Genomic DNA, 23,689 nt, shown 5'->3' with positions numbered 1-23,689 from the left:
AAATCCTCCTAGCTATTATCCTACTGCAATAATTATTGCTAAGAAGAATGCCCATGTTGTGGCAATTCCACCTAGAAGGTAATGTGTTACTCCTACAGCACGTCCTTGTACAATGCTCAAGGCTCTGGGCTGAGTAGCAGGAGCAACTTTTAATTTATTATGAGCCCAAACAATGGATTCAATAAGTTCTTGCCAATAACCACGCCCGCTGAATAGAAACATTAAACTAAAAGCCCATACAAAATGTGCACCCAAGAAAAAAAGACCATATGCAGATAATGAAGAACCATAAGACTGAATTACCTGGGATGCCTGCGCCCATAAGAAATCACGAAGCCACCCATTAATGGTAATGGAACTCTGTGCAAAATTTCCTCCTGTGATATGAGTTACTATCCCTTGATCACTTATACTACCCCAAACATCTGACTGCATTTTCCAACTGAAATGGAATATAACTACGGAAATTGAATTGTACATCCAAAATAGTCCTAAGAAGACATGATCCCAAGCGGATACTTGGCATGTCCCCCCTCTTCCAGGTCCATCACAAGGGAAACGAAAACCTAGATTTGCTTTATCCGGTATCAATCGTGAACTACGAGCAAATAGAACACCCTTTAAGAGTATCAATACTGTTACATGAATTGTAAATGCATGAATATGATGGACCAAAAAATCCGCAGTTCCTAAAGGAATAGGTAACAAAGCAACTTTACCGCCCACTGCTACTAAATTTTCACCTCCCCAAGTCAAACTGGTACTTGTTGCTGCACTCGGGGCTGTTGTGCCAGGTGCTAAAGCGTAGGTATTTTGTATCCATTGAGCAAAGATCGGCTGTAATTGTATAGCGGTATCTGAAAACATATCTTGAGGGCGCCCTAATGCGCTCATGGTATCATTATGAATATACAAACCAAAACTGTGAAAACCTAAAAATATACATACCCAGTTAAGATGTGATATGATTGAATCACGATGTCTAAGGACACGATCTAATAGATCGTTGTATCGAATAGTCGGATCATAATCTCTTACCATAAAAATCGCTGCATGCGCAGCAGCACCGACTATGAGAAATCCACCAATCCACATGTGATGTGTAAACAATGACAGTTGTGTACCATAGTCAGTAGCTAGGTATGGATAAGGAGGCATAGAATACATATGGTGAGCTACAACAATGGTCAAAGAGCCTAACATAGCTAGATTAATAGATAATTGAGCATGCCATGACGTTGTTAGAATCTCATATAGACCTTTATGACCCTGGCCTGTAAATGGACCTTTATGTGCCTCTAAAATGTCTTTTATATTGTGACCAATACCCCAGTTGGTCCTATACATGTGACCCGCTATCAAGAAAAGAATTGCAATAGCTAAATGATGGTGTATAATATCGGTCAGCCATAGACCTCCAGTTACTGGATCTAATCCTCCACGAAAAGTAAGAAATTCTCCGTATTTTGACCAATTCAAGGTAAAAAATGGGGTTGCTCCCTCGGAAAAACTCGGATAAAGTTGAGCCAAAAGATCCCGATTTAGGATAAATTCATGAGGAAGTGGTATCTCTTTGGGATCTACTGCAGCATTTAGAAATTGGTTAATCGGTAAAGATACATGTATTTGATGTCCTGCCCAAGAAAGAGACCCCAACCCTAGGAGCCCTGTCAAATGGTGATTCAACATAGATTCTACATCTTGGAACCAAGCCAATTTTGGAGCAGCTTTGTGATAATGAAACCAACCAGCAAAAAGCATTAAGGCTGCAAAGACCAATGCACCAATTGCAGTACAATAGAGTTGTAATTCATTAGTTATTCCAGATGCTCTCCAAATCTGAAAAAAACCAGAGGTTATTTGTATTCCTCGGAACCCCCCCCCCCCCTACATCACCATTCAATATTTCTTGACCCACTATTGGCCAAACCACCTGAGCACTAGGCCTAATGTGCGTAGGATCACTTAACCATGCCTCATAATTGGAAAAACGAGCACCATGAAAATACATGCCACTCAGCCAAAGAAAGATGATAGAGAGTTGGCCGAAATGCGCACTAAAAACTTTTCGGGAAATCTCCTCTAAATCATTAGTATGGCTATCAAAATCATGAGCGTCAGCATGTAGGTTCCAGATCCAAGTAGTAGTATCTGGTCCCTTAGCTATTGTTCTTGAGAAAGGCCCAGGTTTTGCCCATTCCTCAAAAGAAGTTTTTATAGGATCCCTATCTACCAAAATTTTAACTTCTGGTTCCGGTGAACGAATAATCATTGAGTCCTCCTCTTTCCAGACAACACATACAAAGAGACCTGCCAACATAAAACAGAATTAGTGAACTTATTAGAGATGTTTCTATTGAGTTTTGTTCTCTCCTATCTCTCATGTATTGGATATCTTAGTCAATTTCATTTCTTTAGTTTTTCACTAGAACAATTATGATCTCGAAGTCAATTCAGGGCAAGTGTTCGAATCTATTATGACATAAGAGTGGGGCGCTCAATGGACCTCTTTTAATCTTCTAAGACCTTTTTGGGAACTCTGAATGGAAGTTCAATAATTTTTCGTGCAGCCTACTAATCAAATGTATTCAGATTTTATTCTATTCCTTAGATTTGATTTTTTTTATAGATAAAGTATTAGTATGTACTCTATTTCAAATTGAGCAGACATTAGCATTCATTATTAGGCAATATACCTATATTTTATTTCTTTTTTTGAAGGTCTCTTTTCTTAATTTGATTGAATATTAGTTTAAATAACAGAAAAAAGGAGAAAATGATCTACTGTATCCACATCTCGTTTATTTCTATGAAATACTAGAAAAAATCGAACAAAAAAAATTAGATTAGAAGGGATATATTGAAATTCTGTGATTGGTCGTTCCTATAGAAATGATTTTTTAATTTGATAGGGACAAGAAACAAGAATTTATAACAATAGATATTTATCTATCTATATAAAGATATAGATAGATAAAAATATAAGAAAAAAAGAAACAGAGTGTTCTTATTCAAAACGCCCTGTGATCTTCAACCAATTATGTGCTGCAATATAATTACCGGGGGTAAGAGCTATAGCTTGTTTCCAATATTCAGCGGCTTGATTAAACCAAGACTCCGCAACTTCTGAGTCTCCCTGTCGAATGGCCTGTTCTCCTCGGTCGAAATAGGTGAATCAATTCCTTTCCTTAGAACCGTACTTGAGAATTTCCTGACTCATACGGCTCAGTAGTCAATTCTTTTTTTGTTCTATTATCTTGAAGTTAACTAAAAGAAAAAAATAAATTATTAATATGAGTTTCAAACTTTCATTTTTACTAATAAATAAAGAATTTCAAAGAATTTCATCTTTTTTTTATTTTAGTTTTATCTTTTCTCCTACCTTCAGAAAAGGGAATAAATCATAATGAACCACATCAAACCTATGATAAAAATTATTCTTCATGAAACATCAACAAAATTTACATATTATAAAAAAATCTAAGTAATTACATAGATAAAACATTAAACTATTTATATTGTTTTCCGTTAATAAAGATCGACTTCCTCTTACCACCATCACACTTTATTCACACATCCAACACAATTGACTGTGCTCCAACCTAGTCCAGCTTACCTTTTAATTAAACAATTCTAGTATATTCAAGCTGTGTTTGTTTGCAGAGGAAAGAAATAACACTAAAATAATGTAATCCAAAAGTGAATAATAGAAAAAAGAACACAAACTTTGGGAGTAATAACATAAGCATAAGCATAAGAACATGAAAATTTTGTGCCAACAAATTAGATATGGTTAATTGAGTAGTTTGTTTTCTTAGTTTGAACTTCCTGTTCAGAACATGGAAGGCATCCCCATATAAAAATACTATTTTGTCTCTCACCAGAGAAATCTGAAGAAAACCTGGTAAAAGTTGTGCTATATCCTGTTAGCAAATTGCTGCATAAAATATAGCCGCCAATTTTGATATTCAACGGAAAAGTGGGCAAAGAATAAAAACGTGGGAGGAGTTCTTTAATAATAGTTTTATGGAACAAACTAAGTACAAGTTCAGTCACTCCTCTTAGTCAAAAATAGTATATATTATATATATTATTATGAAATCAACTGGTCAAAGCACGAAGGTGGTAGGTAGCTGGTATTCCTTCATATATATATAAGGAGAGATTGAAGCATTCACAGAAACAACATCAAACGTCTAAGAAAAATAACATGGCCATCTACAGCTCTCTCTTTCTCGGTCTCTTTGCTCTTCTTCTTGTTAGATCTTCCAAAGTTACATGCGAAGAAACAGTTTCAGTTTCACCAACTATTGACATTTCAATCAATCGCAACACTTTCCCTCAAGGCTTCATCTTTGGAGCTGGATCTTCCTCTTACCAGGTATATATATACTTCTTAAAAACTACATATAATATTTACCAAACTGAATTACTTTCCTGAATGAGATTTTGATTTCTTTTATGTTTGTCATATATATAGTTCGAAGGTGCAGCAACGGAAGGTGGTAGAGGAGCAAGTGTATGGGATACTTTCACCCATAAATATCCAGGTATGTAACTCACTCTCTCCGATTCTCCACAGTACAAACAGATCAAATAGGAAGCAAATACGATACTTTTCTGAATGATCTTAAATAATAAACAAAATATATGTTCTAATTAATTCTGAATTACTGAAATGCAGCTAAGATCCAGGATAGAAGCAACGGAGACGTGGCCATTGACTCCTACCATCATTACAAGGTTTGATCACAGCATTCCTTTGTTTTATATTTATTTAGAAAAGAACATACAGTTATTGGTGTTCATAAGCGTCAATTACCTATAAATAATATAACATATTTTTCTGTGTCTGCAGGAAGATGTTGAAATGATGAAGGATGCGAATCTGGATTCATACAGATTTTCCATATCTTGGTCAAGGATTCTCCCCAGTAAGTTATTTTCTTGTAAATAATGACTAAGTTTTTCGTAGTTGGATCTTCCTTTTGAATTAACCTAACCCTTTTTATAAAACTATATATTTACAGAAGGAAAGCTGAGTGGAGGAATAAATCAAGAAGGAATAAACTATTACAACAACCTTATCAATGAGCTGGTGGCTAATGGTTAGAATATTTGACTTAAATGCGATCGTATTTGGACTTTTTAATTTTATAAAATTTGATGATGATTATTAATAAATGTTAACAATCGTGCACAGGTATAAAACCATTTGTGACTATTTTTCATTGGGATCTTCCCCAAACACTGGAAGATGAGTATGGAGGCTTTTTAAGTCCACTGATAGTGTAAGTTTCAAATCTAACATATAATTGATTAGTACGTTTGATTAACAGCTGCATAGGAATATAATTTGACAAACAAACATATATTTTTCTTATTCAGGAAGGATTTTAGAGATTATGCAGAACTTTGCTTCAAGGAATTTGGTGATAGGGTGAAGTATTGGGTTACATTGAATGAGCCATGGAGTTATAGCCAGAATGGCTATGCAAATGGACAAATGGCACCAGGTCGCTGCTCTGCATGGATGAATTCAAATTGCACTGGTGGTGATTCTTCAATTGAGCCATATTTGGTCACACATCATCAACTTCTTGCTCATGCAGCAGCTGTTCGTCTATACAAGACCAAGTATCAGGTTAGTCAATTTATTAAGTATTCTTAAATTTTTAACTATGTTAAAATTGAGTATTCTCGAAGGTTGTTTTAATATTTGAATAATATATATGCAGAAATCTCAAGAGGGTGTGATAGGCATAACCTTGGTGGCTAATTGGTTTTTGCCACTCAGAGATACAAAAGCTGATCAAAAGGCTGCCGAAAGAGCAATTGACTTCATGTATGGATGGTAAGACTTTCTATCACACTCTATTAATTTGCTTTATACAAAATGCATATGTTAACAATTTGATAAGTATGGTTTGATGAATTTAAAAAAAACTGATTTGAATGCTAAATGATTTCAGGTTTATGGATCCATTAACTAACGGAGACTATCCAAAAAGTATGAGATCACTTGTGAGAACAAGGTTGCCAAAGTTTACTGCAGAGCAAGCTAGACTTCTTATTGGTTCATTCGATTTTATTGGTCTAAACTATTACTCTACAACATATGCCACCGATGCACCTCAACTGAGCAATGACAACCCTAGCTACTTAACCGATTCTCTTGTCACTGCTGCATGTGAGGATTTCATCTATTTTCTAACATTCTATCAGTTCACCCTAAATAGTTGAATAAGATCATGACTAACAATAGCTTGTGCTTTTTTCTTTTTGATTCATTCTAGTTGAACGCGATGGGAAACCTATTGGAATCAAGGTACTTCTATACTCCTATTAAGACAAACTTCTCTACTAGTTCAATCTTATAAAATGTAAAATTAACATTTTTTTTTAATCATGCAGATTGCTTCTGATTGGTTATACGTTTATCCCAGAGGAATTCGTGATCTCGTGTTATATACCAAGGAAAAATATAACAATCCTTTGATTTACATCACAGAGAATGGTAAATATCATTTGTTCATACTTCTTTATACATCAGTTTCACAGTTTCTCTCCCTTGCTAAATTCAATGTGCATCATACTCTTTTTGACCTATTCTTATTCATTTTTATAGGTGTCAACGAGTATAATGAACCCTCCTTATCACTTGAAGAATCTCTTATGGACACTTTCAGAATAGATTATCATTATCGTCATCTCTATTATCTTCTGTCCGCTATTAGGTAAGTAATTTTTACTTTTATAATATTAAAATTTTATTCTTATAGATGTTGTTTGATTTTTTTTTAATTTATATTCATTTCATTATTATATAGGAATGGAGCAAATGTGAAGGGATATTACGTGTGGTCTTTCTTCGACAATTTTGAATGGACTTCGGGTTATACATCACGATTTGGAATGATCTTCATAGATTACAAAAATGGTTTGAAAAGATATCCAAAACTATCAGCAACGTGGTACAAGAACTTCCTCAAAAAAAAAACCAGACTTTATAGCTCTAGTAAATAATACAACCAAAATTCATTCATTCAATTATTACATTTTCTTTGTAACTAATTAATTCATATTCTTTTATTCTAAAGTTCATAGGTCTCAAAAATAGAGATTTTCTTCTCATTCTTTCATTATTCTTTCATTGTAATTAAAGTCCTATATATATTGTATTGGACTTCTGTCGATGAAAAAAGATACAGATATGTTGTAGATGTGTTGACACTGGTGTTACAGTCAAAAATGAAAAAGACATTGTTATTATAATAAAGTTTTCATTTTCCATATCATCATCTATATACAAGATCTATATATATATATATATAGTCAACAAAGTTTACCGTTAATTGTTTTCGTCTATTTGCCTTAAAATTTTAATTTATTAATTTCACTAAAAATCTCTTTTCTTTTCCATAAGAATTAATAGATAATTTATGTATTAGAAGGAAGTACACAATGTTTACTTTAAAAAAAATTCACTTGAAATATTTATAAGTATTTTTTTATGTGAATTAACAACATAATCGTTTTTGAATTATAATTTATAAATAAATTATTATATCGATTTGGAATTTTGAATGTTGGATTAAAATAGTTAATGAAATTTTTAAAATTAAATTTATGCATAGGTGCATGGTACATGTAATTTTAGTTGGTTTAGTTGTTTGTATTTGATTAGATTCTTTCATCCGCTTTATACATAGTTTTTGTCTAAGTTATGCTTAGTTTTTCTTAATGGAAGTGTGTTAAGTTGATTCTTGTTTTAAAAAATAATAATTTAATCTTAACTTTTAGAAGTGCCTTAATTAGATTTTCTTTAAAAAAATCATGAAAGACGTTAATGATATGTCACGTCAATTTGTGAATTTTTTAAAATTCTTTTAGTTTTTTTTAATTTATTTTTGTAAGAATTTTGTTGCTTAAGTGTCATGTTTATGTGTCATGTTCATGTATGACATCTGGCACTGTTAGTGTCACGTTCAACGTGGAAGTGACACCTTACCCCACTAGTTTTGTGCCTTGTCTATCTACCTCTTCCAATTTTAGCGATGCCACAAAACTCTACTTTAGGTTGAATTAACAACATAATTGTTTGAATAATAATTTTTAAATAAATTATTATACTTGATATCGATTTAAAATTTTAAATGTTGGATTAAAATTGTTAACGAAATTAAAAATTTGTGCATGTTTACATGGTACAGATAATTTTAGTTGGTTTAGTGGTGTGAATTTTATTAGATTCTTTGATCGGTTTCATACAACCTTTAACGGTTTTTGATTTTTAAATTTAAAGAAATAATTTTTTTAATTTCATTTTTAAATTTAAATATATTAAATTTTTAATTCTAAACATGTTATAGAAAGAAGGTGGTTATTAGTAAAAAAGGATAATAATGGAATATTTGGAGATGTATCATGAAAATTAGGAGGTGCAGCAGGAACTCCTTTAGAATTTGATTAGATTCTTTCATTTGGTTTTCCTCTAATGGTCTCCTTCTATATTTGGTTCATCCTAGTTAGAGGATTATGAACCGAATCGAATTTAACCTAACCGCATCGAATCCAACCCAACTCAATCCAACTCAACTCAATCCAACCCAACTCAACTCATCCCAATCCAATCCAACCCAACTTAACCCAACCCAACACAATCCAACCAAACCCAACCCAACCCAACCCAATCCGTTTGCTGAATATATCGTTTCGTGAATATATCGTTTGGGGAATATATTGTCTGGTGAATATATCCTTTAGTGAATATATACTCTAGTGAATATATCGTTTGGTGAATATATCGTTTGGTGAATATATCGTTTGGTGAATTTATTGTTTGGTGAATATATCCTTTGGTGAATATATCCTTTGGTGAATATATCGTTTGGTGAATATATCGTTTGATGCATTTATCCTTTGGTTAATTTACCATTTGGTAAATTTACGGTGTTTTGAATTTATCGTTTGGAGGATTTATCGTTGGGTGAATTTAACGTTTGATGAATTTATCGTTTGGAGAGTTTATCGTTTCGTGAGTTTATCGTTTGATGAATTTATCGTTTGGTGATTTTATCGTTTAGTGAGTTTATCATTTCGTGAATTTATCGTTTAGTGAATATATCGTTTAGTGAATTTATGGTTTAGTGAATTTATCGTTAAGTGAATTTATCGTTTGGTGAATTTATCGTTTCGTAAATTTATCGTTTGGTGAATTTATCGTTTGGTGAATTTATCATTTGGTGAATATATTGTTTTGTGAACTTAACTTTTAGTGAATTTATCGTTTGATGAGTTTATCGTTTAGTGAATTTATCCTTTGCTGGATATATCGTTTAGTTAATTTATCGTTGGGTGAATTTATTGTTTGGTGAATATATCGTTTGGTGAATTTATCGTTTGGAAAATTTAACGTTTGTTGAATTTATCGTTTGGTGAATTTATCGTTTAGTGAATTAATCGTTTAATGACTTTACCGTTTAGTGAATTTATCGTTCGGTGAATTTATCATTTGGTGAATATATCGTTTTGTGAATTTGTCGTTTCGTGAATTTATCATTTGGTGAATTTATCGTTTGGTAAATTTATCGTTTAGTGGGATTATTGTTTAGTGAATTTATCGTTTAGTGAGTTGATCCTTTCAGGAATTTATCATTTAATGAATTTATCATTTGGTGGATATATCGTTTAGTGAATTTATCATTAGTGAATTTATCTTTTAGTGAATTTATCATTTGTTGGATAAATCGTTTGGTGAATTTATCGTTTGGTGAATTTATCGTTTGGTGTATTTATCTTTTGGTAAATTTATCGTTTGGTGAGTTTATCGTTTAATGAATTTATCGCTTAGTGAGTTTATCGTTTAGTGAATTTATTGTTTACTGAATTTATCGTTTAGTGAATTTATCATTTGAGGAATATATCCTTTTGTGAATTTATCGTTTGGTGAATTTATCATTTGGTGAATTTATCGTTTGGTGAATTTGTCGCTTGGTGAATTTATCTTTTCGTGAATTTATTGCTTTTTTTTTGTGAATTTACCGTTTTGTGAATTTATCGTTTTGTGAATTTATCAATTGGTGAATATATCGTTTGGTGAATTTATCGTTTGGTGAATTTGTCGTTAGGTGAATTTATCATTTAGTGAATTTATCATTTGTTAAATTTATCGTTTAGTGAGTTTATCATTTAGTGAATTTATCATTTAGTGAGTTGATTGTTTCGTGAATTTATCGTTTAGCAAATTTTTTATTTGGTGGAGATATCGTTTGCTAAATTTATCATTTGGTGAATTTATCGTGTGGTGATACTATCGTTTAGTGATATTATCATTTGGTGAATATATCGTTTGGTGAATTTATCGTTTCTTCAATTTATCGTTTGGTAAATTTATCGTTTGGTGAATTTGACATTTGGTGAATTTATCGTTTGGTGAGTTTATCATTTAGTGAATTTATCGTTTAGTGAGTTTATCGTTTAGCGAATTTATCGTTGAGTGAGTTTGTCGTTAGCGAATTTATCGTTTAGTGAATTTATCATTTGCTGGATATATCGTTTAGTGAATTTATCATTTAGTGAATTTATCATTTGGTGAATTTTTTATTTCTTGAGTTTATCGTTTAATGAGTTTATTGTTTGTGAATTTATCGTTTAGCGAGTTTATCGTTTAGGGATTTTATCATTTAGTGACTTTATCGTTCAGTGAATTTATGGTTTAGTGAATATTTCGTTTAGTGAATATATGGTTTGGTGAATTTATCATATGATGAATATATCATTTGGTGAATTTATCGTTTAGTAAATTTAGCTTTTGGTGAATTTATCGTTTGGTGAAGTTATCGTTTGGTGAGTTTATCGTTTAGTGAGATTATCATTTAGCTAATTTATTGTTTAGTGAGTTTATCGTTTAGTGAATTTATCGTTGCGTAACTTTATCGTTTAGTGAATATATCGTTTTGTGAATTTATTGTTTGGTGAATTTACCGTTTGGTGAATTTATCGTTTGGTGAATTTATCGTTTCATGAATTTATCGTTTCGTGAATTTATCGTTTGGTGAATTTATCATTTGGTGAATATATTGTTTTTTAAATATATCGTCTGATGAATTTGTCGTTAGGTGAAATTATCATTTGGTGAATTTATCGTTTAGTGAGTTTATCGTTTGGTGAATTTATTGTTTAGTGAGTTGATCGTTTGGTGAATTTATCATTTAGTGAATTTATCATTTGGTGGATATATCGTTTGGTCAATTTATCGTGTTCTCAATTTATCGTGTGGTAAATTTATCATGTAATGAGTTTATCCTTTATTGAGTTTATCGTTTAGTGAATTTATCGTTTGGTGACTTTATCGTTTGGTGAATTTGTCGTTTGGTGAATTTATCTTTTTGTGTATTTATCGTTTTGTGAATTTATAGTTTAGTGAATTTATCGTTTAGTGAATTTATCGTTTAGTGAGTTTAACGTTTAGTGAATTTATCGTTTAGTGAATTTATCCTTTGGTGAATATATCCTTTTGTGAATATATCCTTTGGTGAATTTATCGGTTAGTGAATTTATCGTTTAGTGAACTTATCGTTTAGTGAGTTTATCATCTACTGAATTTTTCGTTTAGTGAATTTATCATTTGGTGAATATATCGTTTGATGAATTTCTCATTTGGTGAATTTATCTTTTGGTGAATTTATCGTTTTGTGATTTTATCGTTTATTGAATTTATCGTTTTGTGAATTTATCATTTGGTAAATTTGGCGTATCAGTGAATTTGTCATGTTATGAGTTTATCGTTTAGTGAATTTATTTTTTAGTGAATTTATCATTTGGTGAATATATCATTTGGTGAATTTGTTGTTAGGTGAATTTATCATTTAGTGAATTATCGTTTGGTAAATTTATTGCTTAGTGAGTTTATCGTTTAGTGAATTTATCGTTTAGTGAGTTGATCATTTGGTGAATTTATCCTTTGGTGAATTTATCGTTTCTTCAATTTATCGTTGGTAAATTTATCGTTTGGTGAATTTGAAATTTGGTGAACATTTGGTGAGTTTATCGTTTAGTGAATTTATCGTTTAGTGAGTTTATCGTTTACCGAATTTATCGTGAGTGAATTTATCATTTGGTGGATATATCGTTGGTGAATTTATCATTTAGTGAATTTATTATTTTGTGAATTTATCATTTCGTGAGTTTATCGTTTAGTGAGTTTATCGTTTAGTGAGTTTATGGTTTGTGAATTTATCGTTTCGTGAGTTTATCGTTTAGTAAATTTATTGTTTAGTGAGTTTATCGTTTACCGAATTTATCGTGAGTGAATTTATCATTTGGTGGATATATCGTTGGTGAATTTATCATTTAGTGAATTTATTATTTTGTGAATTTATCATTTCGTGAGTTTATCGTTTAGTGAGTTTATCGTTTAGTGAGTTTATGGTTTGTGAATTTATCGTTTCGTGAGTTTATCGTTTAGTAAATTTATTGTTTAGTGAGTTTATCGTTTAGGGAGTTTATGGTTTAGTGACTTTATCGTTTAGTAAATTTATCGTTTAGTGAATTTATCCTTTGGTGAATATATCATTTTGTGAATATATCTTTTGGTGAATTTATCGTTTAGTGAACTTATCGTTTAGTGAGTTTATCATCTACTAAATTTATCGTTTAGTTAATTTATCATTTGGGGAACTTATTGTTTGATGAATTTGTCATTTGGTGAGTTTATCGTTTGGTAAATTTGGCGTTTCGATGAATTTATCATGTTATGAGTTTATCGTTTAGTGAATTTATTGTTTAGTGAATGTATCATTTGGTGAATATATCATTTGGTGAATTTGTCGTTAGGTGAATATATCATTTAGTGAATTTATCATTTGGTAAATTTATCGCTTAGTGAGTTTATCGTTTAGTGAATTTATCGTTTAGTGAGTTGATCATTTGGTGAATTTATCCTTTGGTGAATTTATCGTTTCTTCAATTTATCGTTTGGTGAATTCGTAATTTGGTGAATTCGTAATTTGGTGAATTTATCATTTGGTGAGTTTATCCTTTAGTGAATTTATCATTTAATGAGTTTATCGTTTACCGAATTTATCGTTCAGTGAATTTATCATTTGGTGGATATATCGTTTGGTGAATTTATCGTTTATTGAATTTATTATTTGGTGAATTTATCATTTCGTGAGTTTATCGTTTAGTGAGTTTATCGTTTAGTGAGTTTATGGTTTGTGAATTTATCGTTTCATGAGTTTATCGTTTAGGAAATTTATTGTTTAGTGAGTTTATCGTTTAGGGAGTTTATGATTTAGTGACTTTATTGTTTAGTGAATTTAGCGTTTAGTGAGTTTATCGTTTAGAGAGTTTATCGTTTAGTGACTTTATCGTTCAGTGAATTTATGGTTTAGTGAATATTTCGTTTAGTGAATATATCTTTTAGTGAATAAATCGTTTTGTGAATTTAGCTTTTCGTGAATTTACATTTGCTGAATTTATCGTTTGGTGAGTTTATCGTTTGGTGAATATATCGTTTGGTGAATTTATCGTTTGCTTACTTTAGCATTTGGTGAATTTATCATTTAGTGAATTTATCATTTGGTGGTTATATCATTTGGTGAATTTATCGTTTGGCTAATTTATCGTTTGGTGAATTTATTGTTTCGTAAGTTTATCGTTCAGTGAGTTTATGTTTTGGTGAATTTATCGTTTAGTGAGTTTATCGTTTAGTGAGTTTATCGTTTAGTGAATTTATCATTTGGTGAATTTATCCTTTGGTGAATATATCGTTTGGTGAATTTATCGTTTGGTGAATATATCGTTTGGTGAATATATCGTTTGGTGAATTTATTGTTTATGGAATTTATCGTTTGGTGAATTTATTGTTTATGGAATTTATCGTTTGGTGAATTTCTCATTTCGTGAGTTTATCGTTTAGTGAGTTTATCGTTTAGTGAATTTATCATTTGGTGAGTTTATCGTTTAGTGAATTTATCTTTTATTGAATATATCATTTAGTGAATTTATCTTTTAGTGAATTTACATTTCGTGAATTTATCTTGTGGTGAATTTAGCGTTTGGTGAATTTAGCGTTTGGTGAGTTTATCATTTGGTGAATTTATCGTTTGATGAGTTTATCTTTTATTGAATTTATCTTTTAGTGAGATTATCGTTAAGTGAATTTATCGTTTAGTGAATTTATCGTTTCATGAATTTGTCATTTGGGGAATAGATCGTTTTGATGAATTTATCGTTTGGTGAATTTATCGTTTGGTGAGTTTGTCTTTTGGTGAATTTATCATTTGATGAATTTATAGTTTGGTGAATTTATCGTTTAGTGATTTTATCGTTTAGTGAATTTATCGTTTAGTGAGTTGATAGTTTCGTGAATTTGTCGTTTAGTGAATTTATCATTTCGTGGATATATCATTTTGTGAATATATCGTTTGGTGAATATATCGTTTGGTGAATTTATCGTTTGGTGAACTTATAGTGTGGTGAATTTATCGTTTAATGAGTTTATCTTTTAGTGAGTTTATCGTTTAGTGAATTTATCATTTGATGAATATATCGTTTGGTGAATTTATTTTTTCCTAAATTATCGTTTCATAAATTTATTGTTTGGTAAGTTTATTGTTTAGTGAATTTATCATTTAGTGAATGTATCGTTTAGAGAGTTTATCGTTTAGTCAATTTATCGTTTAATGAGTTTATCGTTAAGAAATTTATCTTTTAGTGAATTTATGATTTGGTGGATATATTGTTTGGTCAATTTATCATTTTGTGAATTTATAGTTTGGGAAATTTATCCTTTGGTGAATTTATTATTTCGTGCGTTTATCGTTTAGTGAATTTATCATTTATTAAGTTTATTCTTTAGTGAATTTATCGTTTAGTGAATTTATCCTTTGTTAAATTTATCTTTTGGTAAGTTTATCGTTTGGTGAATTTATTGTTTAGTGAGTTGATCGTTTCGTGAATTTATCGTTTAGTGAATTTATCATTTGTGAATATATCGTTGGGTCAATTTAACGTTTGGTGAATTTATCGTGTAATAAATTTATCATTTAATGAGTTTATCGTTTGGTGAGTTTATCGTTTATTGATTTTATCATTTAGTGAATATGTCATATGGTGAATTTATCGTTTGATGAGTTTATCGTTTAGTGAATTTATTGTTTAGTGAATTTATCGTTTAGTGAGTTTATTCTTTAGTGAATTTATCGTTTAGTGAGTTTATCGTTAGTGAGTTTATCGTTAATGAATTTATTGTTTAGTGAATTTATCTTCTTGTGGATATATCGTTTGGTGAATTTATCGTTTTGTGAATTTATTGTTTGGTGAATTTATCATTTCGAGAATTTATCGTTTAGTGAATTTATCGTTTAGTGAGTTTATCGTTTGGTGAATTTATCGTTTGGTGAATTTATCGTTTAGTGAATTTATCCTTTGGTGAATATATCGTTTGGTGAATATATCCTTTGGTGAATTTATCGTTTAGTGAATTTATCGTTTAGTGAACTTATCATTTAGTGAGTATATCGTCTAGTGAATTTATCGTTTAGTGAATTTATCATTTGGTGAATATATCGTTTGGTGAATATATCGTTTGTGATATTTATCGTTTGGTGAATTTATCATTTTGTGAATTTATCGTTTAGTGAACATTTCAACTTGTATTTCTAAAAGAAATGGAAGAAATGGTGTCAATATCATCAGGGTACAGAGGAAGACCAAAATTTATAGGATGCCAACAAAAGTTTATTCAATGCACTAACACCGATATGATAGTTATACAGATAAGTGCCAACCATTTACCTAACCGAACCGAACCCAACCGAACCCAACTGAACCCAACTCAATCCAATCCAACTCAGTGGAACCATATTTGAATAATATATATTTTTAAGCCTAAAATTTAATTTTAAAATGAAACTTTGTATAAATTAATAACATTATTTTTAAAATAAAAAAAACCTATAACAATATTAACTTGTTTCATTACCTTAGGTAATTATTTTTTAAAATATTATTGATAAATAGAATTATATATTTAAGAGACTTAAAGGGGCTATCAGATGTTTCGTACTTGTTAAAAAGGATTTGTGTCCATTATTTTATTATTTTATATTTCAAAAATAAAATTTAGATTTTAAAACTAAAAAACAGACATTTCTCAAAATCATCTCTAAATAATAAAAAATATGCAATGATTTATAAAACAAAGTTTAACACTTTCTTCTTCTTCTTCTTTCTTTTAACATAATGAGGAAAGCTTATATCTTTTTTCATTGTTTTAGCAGATATATTTGTTGAAATAAATAAAGTAAAGTTGGTTCTTGCGAATTTAATAACTTTATTTAAAAAAAAAATATAGTAGTGGGATTTTGATAAATATCTTAATTTAATTTTGAGGAGCACCTGTGAGAATCTTGCAGGAAACAAATTAAGTATTGTGATAGATTAATGTTTTTAAAATTGGTTTGGTAGTTGAAATGGTTAAGGTTGATTCAATGTTTACGAATTTAAATAATTAAGTACTTTAACCTTAAACTTAGTTGAAAATACATGAAAAATGTTGTTTTAGTGTTTGACCAAACATGTTAAGACAGAAATATGTTTATTTTGTTGTTAAAAAATAGGTATGGAAGACAGCCGTCTTTTTTGATAATCAACAAATTGATGAAAAGAGTGGCAGAAGTCAGTAACATGATTTATATCAAGCATTGTAGGCATAAAAATAAGGATTAATCAGTCTATTAGTCATCCGTTTATATTATATTGTTATTAAATCACCTTAGTGGGTAGGTATTCCTTCCTTCATCCTTAGTCTACATAAATAGAAATCTCAATATATATACCTAGCTACTTTCTTAATTTATTGCATACTTTTTTATTTCTGTTTGTTTTTATGAATATGAAGGCTTAATTATTTGGATAAAAAAATTTAATTACGTCATAATTTTTTAAAAATGTCTCATTTAAATTTTCTTTAAAAAAATTACCAATGTAAGAATTTGTGTTGTTACCTGTCAAATCTTTAGTGTAACATGTATATTTTTTGTGTTATTATCACGTGTGAGTGTTAAATGTTATTGTTTTGATTTTAATTTAGTTTTAATACATTCTTGATTTAATTTAATTTAATTTAATTTTTTTCTTAAAATAGAATAATATTATTAACGTTATTTAGTAATTTTTCTTTTAAAAAAATACCTCATTGAAATATTTTTTCAAAAATTTAGTAGCTAGTGGTAAGAATTTAAACTTAATTGATTAAACTAGAAATGCCTTTCCGTTTAATTTTATAGTATTCCATTGTTGTTGATACTTAGATATTAATAAATATAGTTATTCAATCACTTACACTCTTTTTTATTGAGATATTCCCATTGGTTTAGGTGGGGGAAAAGTTTTGGAGAAAGGTTTTTTCAAAGTAGCTTTTTATCTTTTAACCCATTGATACGGTGATTACCATCCTCTTAGGTGCATACAGTAATACTTTGAAAAAAACAATATAAATAACGAAGAAATGGGACAGAAAATTAATTTATTTTATTGAAAAAATTATCAGATGAAATTGAAAAATTCATCTAAATAATTATTTTAAGGATATTTGATCTTCAAACACATAAACACACATAATTAAAAATTTAAAAGAAAAGTTAGAGAAATACGAAAAAAAGAGTTTAAAAAAAATTCTGTTATTTAAAATAATAAAACTTTTTTATAAAAATTATATTTATACTTAAACTCTTAATATTAAAATAATTAAATTTTATTATTTAAAACACACTTTCAATTTAAGACATAATTTTATAGACTGTTACAATTATTTTATTTTATTACCATCTTTATCAAAATTATATTAATTAGTTATTTAAATACAATAAATGAATTACATTAAAATATCATCTTTACTCCTACTTCGAATGGAAAATTAAATTATTTTATTATCATTCTTTTCCAAATATCCATATAAATTAAACACACGAAAAATTTAGTAACAATATCACCGTATTCAACTAATACAATTGGTGTCAATATTTTAAAGTGAGTTGAAATAAATAAGATTAATAATATATAAGTAAAATTCTTAATATATTTTTTTATGTCTATCTTTTCATTGTCTCTTCTCGAAATTCTTAATAATAATGAGTTGAAAATAAGTAAGATTAATAATATACAAGTAAAATGATTCATTAATCTTTGTATTAAGAAATTTTGATTCAAAATATTAGTTTTTTTAATGATTTAATTATTTATTGGTGTCAAATCTTTTCATTCTTTCACCAAAAAAACTTAACAAATATCAAATCTACTTTTATCTTCGTATAACTCAAAGCTCTATTGATATAAATAGATGATGAATCTTAAAGATTAATTTTTTTATCAAAGTTTTTTTATTTTAGAAAAGTATGTCTCATTACAAAACTGACAATTAAAAGGAAGCCCACCACTAAAAAACTTATACTTGAGATGAAAGATCACACTTAAGAGGTTAAATTTTTATATTAAAAATAGTGTATTAAAAATTTATTTTATTTTAATTTTAAATTTATTTTAACTTTAATTTATACTTTTAAAATTTATTATATATTAATTAAAAAAATTATTTTATAAAATATTATCTAAATATATTAATATAATATTAAATTTATTCAATCACATCAATTAAATATATTAAAATCTTTTAATTTATTTTCAACCTTCTTTCTTTTTATTCAAATAAGTTCTATTTTTCTCTTTCTTTCTTTTCCTCTCCATCATTGGTTAAATGATAAAGCAGAGAGAGCAGAAGCACTTACCCGAATTACGATGATGGCATTACACTCTGACTTGTTTCCGTTACTCTGCGTTTTGTCTCTTTTTGTTACCTCCTTCGTCATCGTCACTCATTCCAAGGCCATTTCACCCATTCATGACGCTTCATTTCTCAACCGGAGCAGTTTTCCCCAAGGCTTTGTTTTCGGAGCAGCATCCTCGGCATACCAGGTACATTAAAAACATATGTCTGTCTTTTTTTTTTTGTTATTATTACTTTGTCGATTAATTTTAATCATTTTTATCTTCCAATTTGGTTATTGTTACCGTTCATGTAATCAGAAGCTAAGAGACATGATTTTGCTGTGTAGTATGAAGGGGCTGCAAGGGAAGGTGGAAGAGGACCCAGTATATGGGATACTTTCACTCATAAATACCCACGTAATGTATCTTCTTCACTACTGTTTCATAGTATTATTAATTTTTTTTTTTCAAATAAGAGTAAATGCAGTTATTGCAAAAAAAATGGAACTTAGAGAGAACCTTAGAACACAGTTGTCAAGGAATGGAGAAAGTATGCGCTTTTTAATTTCTCCAGCCTTTCTAGAATTTTGGGTCTCTTAGATTGGGAGCAATTTTGGACCTTGTTACACCAACCAAGAATGTTAGTACTTGAAATCAGAACTCAGAGAAGGTTGATAGGATGTGACCAGATATCATAGAGATGAAACTAAAGGAGAGGAATAGTAGAGAATTCTATAGCTGATAACTACTAACTAACTCAATGAGTAATTTTCCAGCTGTATGAGTTGAATGTACTCTCTTGTACTTCATATAACTATAAAATGCAAAATTACATGCATATTTCAACTTATTTATCAATGAATTGGCATGCAGAAAAAATAAAAGACGGAAGTACTGGAGATGTAGCAGACGACTCATATCATCGGTACAAGGTATGGATGGTTTCAAATAGTTGTACTAGATAAGTGGTTTTCATATGAATGAAATATATTACTAATATGTATAATCTTGATACATTGGGGCACATGTTTTAGGAGGATATTGGAATCATGAAGTACATGAATTTGGATGCTTATAGATTTTCCATTTCTTGGTCTAGGATTCTACCCAGTAAGTTAAGCTTTATTTATATTCCACCCAGATAATTTATTTCTTTAGTTTGTGTATCGTAACATACTATTAACTTCTTATAACTAATTGTCTGCAGAAGGAAAACTTAGTGCAGGTGTAAACCATGAAGGAATAAACTACTACAACAACCTTATCAACGAGCTAATGGCAAATGGTCATAATTGATTAAAATTTATTTATTAATTTAACTCTTTACATTGCTTTAGTATCATGTCCATATTGTTATCACTCAAATGATCGTCGTGAATCATGCAGGTCTGCAACCATATGTGACCCTTTTTCATTGGGACGTTCCCCAAGCCTTAGAGGATGAGTATGGCGGTTTCTTAAACCCTCATATTGTGTGAGTGACTGCAATTTCCTCAGAGTTATAATTGACTGATAAATATTGTATAACTATCGAGAGATAATGTTCTGATAAACATATAAATAATTGATATGAACATGCAGAGATGATTTTAGGGACTATGCTGAAGTTTGCTTCAAGGAATTTGGTGATAGGGTAAAACATTGGATTACTTTAAATGAACCAAGGAGTGTGAGCAAGAATGGCTATGCAAATGGTAGGTTTGCACCTGGTCGGTGTTCTGATTGGTTAAAACTGAACTGCACAGGTGGTGATTCCGGAATCGAGCCCTACTTGACTTCACACTACCAACTTCTTGCTCATGCTGCTGCTGCCAAACTGTATAAGACCAAGTATCAGGTCCTCTGTATTCTTGAGTGTTTTAATTTTGAATCACCAACTATGTCCTGAAATTTAGATAACATGACACTTGAACTTTTCTAATGGTGGGTCAATGAGTACAATACCCACACGTAATTTCTTTTTTGCTGATGGACCATGCTTTATTTTCATGTAAAGATATTGGATGCTGTTAGTAACTAAATTGCCAAAATATTTGAAAATTTGTATGCAGGCATCTCAAAAGGGTTTAATAGGGGTTACATTGAATTCTGATTGGTATGTTCCGGTTTCAAAACAGAAATCAGATCGAGATGCTGCACGTCGGGGCCTTGACTTCATTTTTGGATGGTAAGGTTATACTCAACACTAAAACCTTGAAGGGAACTAAAATGGACAGAGACGATATTTATCATTGAAAATATGATCATGGCATGAATGATGGTATACTACTCCATCATGTAAGAAAAGTTTGGACCCACAACATTAATGGCTATGCAATTATGTGATCGAAATGTTACTGTAAAGCATTCCACATCATTGATCGCCATTAGTGGATGTAATCAAACTTGATGTGTGATACTCATCTTAATGTGGCTGATTTGTGATGTTTACATAACTTATATCTCTTCTCCGAAACATGAATAAAAATTTGATTGTATATTACTTAGGAATTCAAATTAACTCCACATGAGTTTAAAAGAAACACTCATAAGTCTAACCAGCAAGATTCAAATGTAGTGATGTAGCATTTGTTCTGTTTCGGCACTACTTGTTGATTGCATCTACATTTTTGCACTTTATATTATCAGGTTTATGGAACCACTCACTAAAGGTGAGTATCCAAAGAGCATGCGATCTATGTTGGGAAACCGGCTACCAGAGTTCACCAGAGAAGAGTCCAGACAACTCAAAGGGTCATTTGATTTTCTGGGCCTAAACTACTACTCATCCTTTTATGCTGCCCATGCACCTCACCAACTTGGTGTCAGACCAGCCTTACAAACTGATTCTCTTGTTAATGTTACAAGTAATAATCAAGTTGCTTATATGGCTGAACTAGTTGTTTCTCTTCTAATGAATGATACAGAACTCATAAAATTTCTTGAAAACATAGTTTTTTTTATTTTTCAATTACAGATCAGCATAATGGCAAGCTCCTTGGTCCAATGGTATGTATTTCATAATTTCATTGGCACCAATGTTACGTATCAATGGTTTTCATTTGTTACTTTCTTCACTCTAAAAGATCATACAATTTTATTTAAACTCTTGTTTATAATAATTTGCAGGCTGCTTCTAACTGGTTGTGCATTTATCCACGAGGATTCCGACGACTGTTGCTTTTCATCAAGAAGCATTACAACAACCCCGTAATTTACATTACTGAAAACGGTATTAGATCAGTCATACATAGTGCAATATTGAAAAAGCCAATGATTCATAAAAAAATTAACGAAAATTATGCAAAACTAATTGATAGGTTATGACGAGTTTGACGATCCAACACTTTCACTTGAAGAAAGCCTTCTAGATACATACAGAGTTGATTACATATACCGACATCTTTATTATCTTCAAACTGCAATCAAGTAAGTGATGCTTTATCAGAGTTTTTTGAATCTTGATTCACAGATTGAAGCTATATTTGTTTTTCGTACTTGCTTTTACATTTACCATTTATAGGAAAAGGGGGGAAATAGTTTCTTTCTCCAATTTCATTTTATTATAAAAAAGTGTGAAAGAGTAGAAAACTAATACAGGAGTGACTTTTTTGGTTAATTCCTTTGTTTTTGTTGATTTTTATACATACAAGGGATGGTGTGAATGTGAAGGGATATTTTGTGTGGTCATTGCTGGATAACATGGAGTGGGACTCTGGCTATAGTGTGCGATTTGGACTCGTCTTTGTGGATTTCAAAGATGGCTTGAAAAGATACCCGAAATACTCGGCACATTGGTTCAAAAACTTCCTTAGTAAATCTTAGTTTGACATATATATGGAGCATGGTTCAAAGAAATATGAGATTTGAAACTCAGGTTTTGAAATATGCTATATAAAATTCAGTACAGTTAGATGAATGATTCGTTTAAACATATATAATATATCTTGAGCACTAATACAACAGATTACGACATCACTTCTGAATTCATGAGTTTTCTTGATTATATGTTCAACTTTCTTTAAAATCCATCCAGAAAAACAAATAATTTTAAAATTTAATGTATAACTTGCCAATTTTCACTTTCTATGGACTTCAAAATCATTCATCAACGTTTTATAAGTAATATTTATAACACTTCAGTGTCAATATACAAATTGATGAATGCTTGCTTGGGCATTGAAATATATTATAGAACAACTTACAATTGTCAATTACAACTCACAGCAAGAAAATACCACATTACGGATAGATAAAAAATTAGTCAATAAAATAGAATTTATTAATAGATTTATTCAAAGGAAAAAAAATCTATTGTTAAAATAAAATTTATTAACAAATTTTACCAACAAAGTCTATTATTTTAATTATTTACGAAAATATCACTTGATAATGGGTCTTTTAGTAAATCTGTCGATAATTCAAAAATTTTATTTTCAATGAATATTTTGTCACTATATTTTGTTGGTAAAATAAGTGTTTCGATGTAAAGGTATGGGACCGAGACACTAACGTTTCTGACGCTTGAATCACGTGCTCCAGCTCCTTTCGCTTAGACTGCTCGGTATACCTCCGTCTTGGCCGATCGGTTGTTTCCTTGACAGAGGGGGAGGTACCTGCAAAAGGCATTCCAACGCCTAAGTCAGGCGTGTGATTGAAGAGCCTCGACTCTTAATGAAATATTTAGTGAATGGTTATCACTATGTGAATATTTGAGAATATGAGATGAGTGAGACTAGATTCTGGATGGAATGTTTTGGAGTGTGAATTGAACCTACCTGATCGTTCTGACCTTGTATTTATAGGTTGTCTCCTGGATCTAATCTGATACAGGTCCAATAAAATATAAACAGATTTACCTTAAAATCCGGTTGGATACCTTAAAATTCGGTTGGTTGCTCATAAACCGCCTATCAAATCTTTAATCAGATATCTT

General features: G+C 30.2%; 3 protein-coding genes across 3 annotated transcripts; 2 read left to right on the top strand and 1 right to left on the bottom strand.

Annotated features, from left to right (window-relative positions):
• Nucleotides 1-5: 5 nt before the first annotated feature.
• On the bottom strand, nucleotides 6-2,449 carry LOC128196747 (photosystem I P700 chlorophyll a apoprotein A1-like). The gene is given in 2 exon segments (XM_052878282.1): nucleotides 6-1,887; nucleotides 1,889-2,449. Coding segments are annotated over 2 exon segments (2,304 nt in total). The 5' UTR covers nucleotides 2,321-2,449; the 3' UTR covers nucleotides 6-15.
• Nucleotides 2,450-4,185: 1,736 nt separating this feature from the next.
• Nucleotides 4,186-7,273, top strand: LOC108339510 (cyanogenic beta-glucosidase). Its single transcript, XM_017576637.2, has 13 exons — nucleotides 4,186-4,381; nucleotides 4,481-4,550; nucleotides 4,685-4,743; nucleotides 4,859-4,934; nucleotides 5,031-5,108; nucleotides 5,204-5,291; nucleotides 5,389-5,644; nucleotides 5,739-5,854; nucleotides 5,973-6,190; nucleotides 6,297-6,328; nucleotides 6,415-6,517; nucleotides 6,629-6,737; nucleotides 6,831-7,273. Exons 1-13 carry the CDS (start codon nucleotides 4,211-4,213, stop codon nucleotides 7,024-7,026), a joined length of 1,572 nt encoding a protein of 523 aa, XP_017432126.2. The 5' UTR covers nucleotides 4,186-4,210; the 3' UTR covers nucleotides 7,027-7,273.
• An 11,484-nt stretch (nucleotides 7,274-18,757) lies between these two features.
• Nucleotides 18,758-22,731, top strand: LOC108340789 (cyanogenic beta-glucosidase-like). Its single transcript, XM_017578369.2, has 13 exons — nucleotides 18,758-18,981; nucleotides 19,122-19,191; nucleotides 19,648-19,706; nucleotides 19,809-19,884; nucleotides 19,982-20,059; nucleotides 20,161-20,248; nucleotides 20,356-20,611; nucleotides 20,826-20,941; nucleotides 21,403-21,620; nucleotides 21,731-21,762; nucleotides 21,883-21,985; nucleotides 22,074-22,182; nucleotides 22,407-22,731. The coding sequence occupies exons 1-13, from the start codon at nucleotides 18,805-18,807 to the stop codon at nucleotides 22,576-22,578; spliced, it is 1,554 nt and encodes a 517-aa protein (XP_017433858.1). The 5' UTR covers nucleotides 18,758-18,804; the 3' UTR covers nucleotides 22,579-22,731.
• Nucleotides 22,732-23,689: the final 958 nt, after the last annotated feature.

This window comes from Vigna angularis, chromosome 5 (genome assembly GCF_016808095.1).
Source record: "Vigna angularis cultivar LongXiaoDou No.4 chromosome 5, ASM1680809v1, whole genome shotgun sequence".
Classification (NCBI taxonomy): Eukaryota; Viridiplantae; Streptophyta; class Magnoliopsida; order Fabales; family Fabaceae; genus Vigna; species Vigna angularis.
This window is presented reverse-complemented; position numbering and strand designations above follow the sequence as displayed.

Coding starts and splice junctions, on each gene's coding strand:
- LOC108339510 (XM_017576637.2), top strand. CDS start 4,211: ATGGCCATCTACAGCTCTCTCTTTCTCGGTCTCTTTGCTCTTCTTCTT. Junction 4,382..4,480: donor CTGGATCTTCCTCTTACCAG/GTATATATATAC, acceptor TCATATATATAG/TTCGAAGGTGCAGCAACGGA. Junction 4,551..4,684: donor TTTCACCCATAAATATCCAG/GTATGTAACTCA, acceptor ACTGAAATGCAG/CTAAGATCCAGGATAGAAGC.
- LOC108340789 (XM_017578369.2), top strand. CDS start 18,805: ATGATGGCATTACACTCTGACTTGTTTCCGTTACTCTGCGTTTTGTCT. Junction 20,612..20,825: donor TGTATAAGACCAAGTATCAG/GTCCTCTGTATT, acceptor ATTTGTATGCAG/GCATCTCAAAAGGGTTTAAT. Junction 20,942..21,402: donor CTTGACTTCATTTTTGGATG/GTAAGGTTATAC, acceptor TTATATTATCAG/GTTTATGGAACCACTCACTA.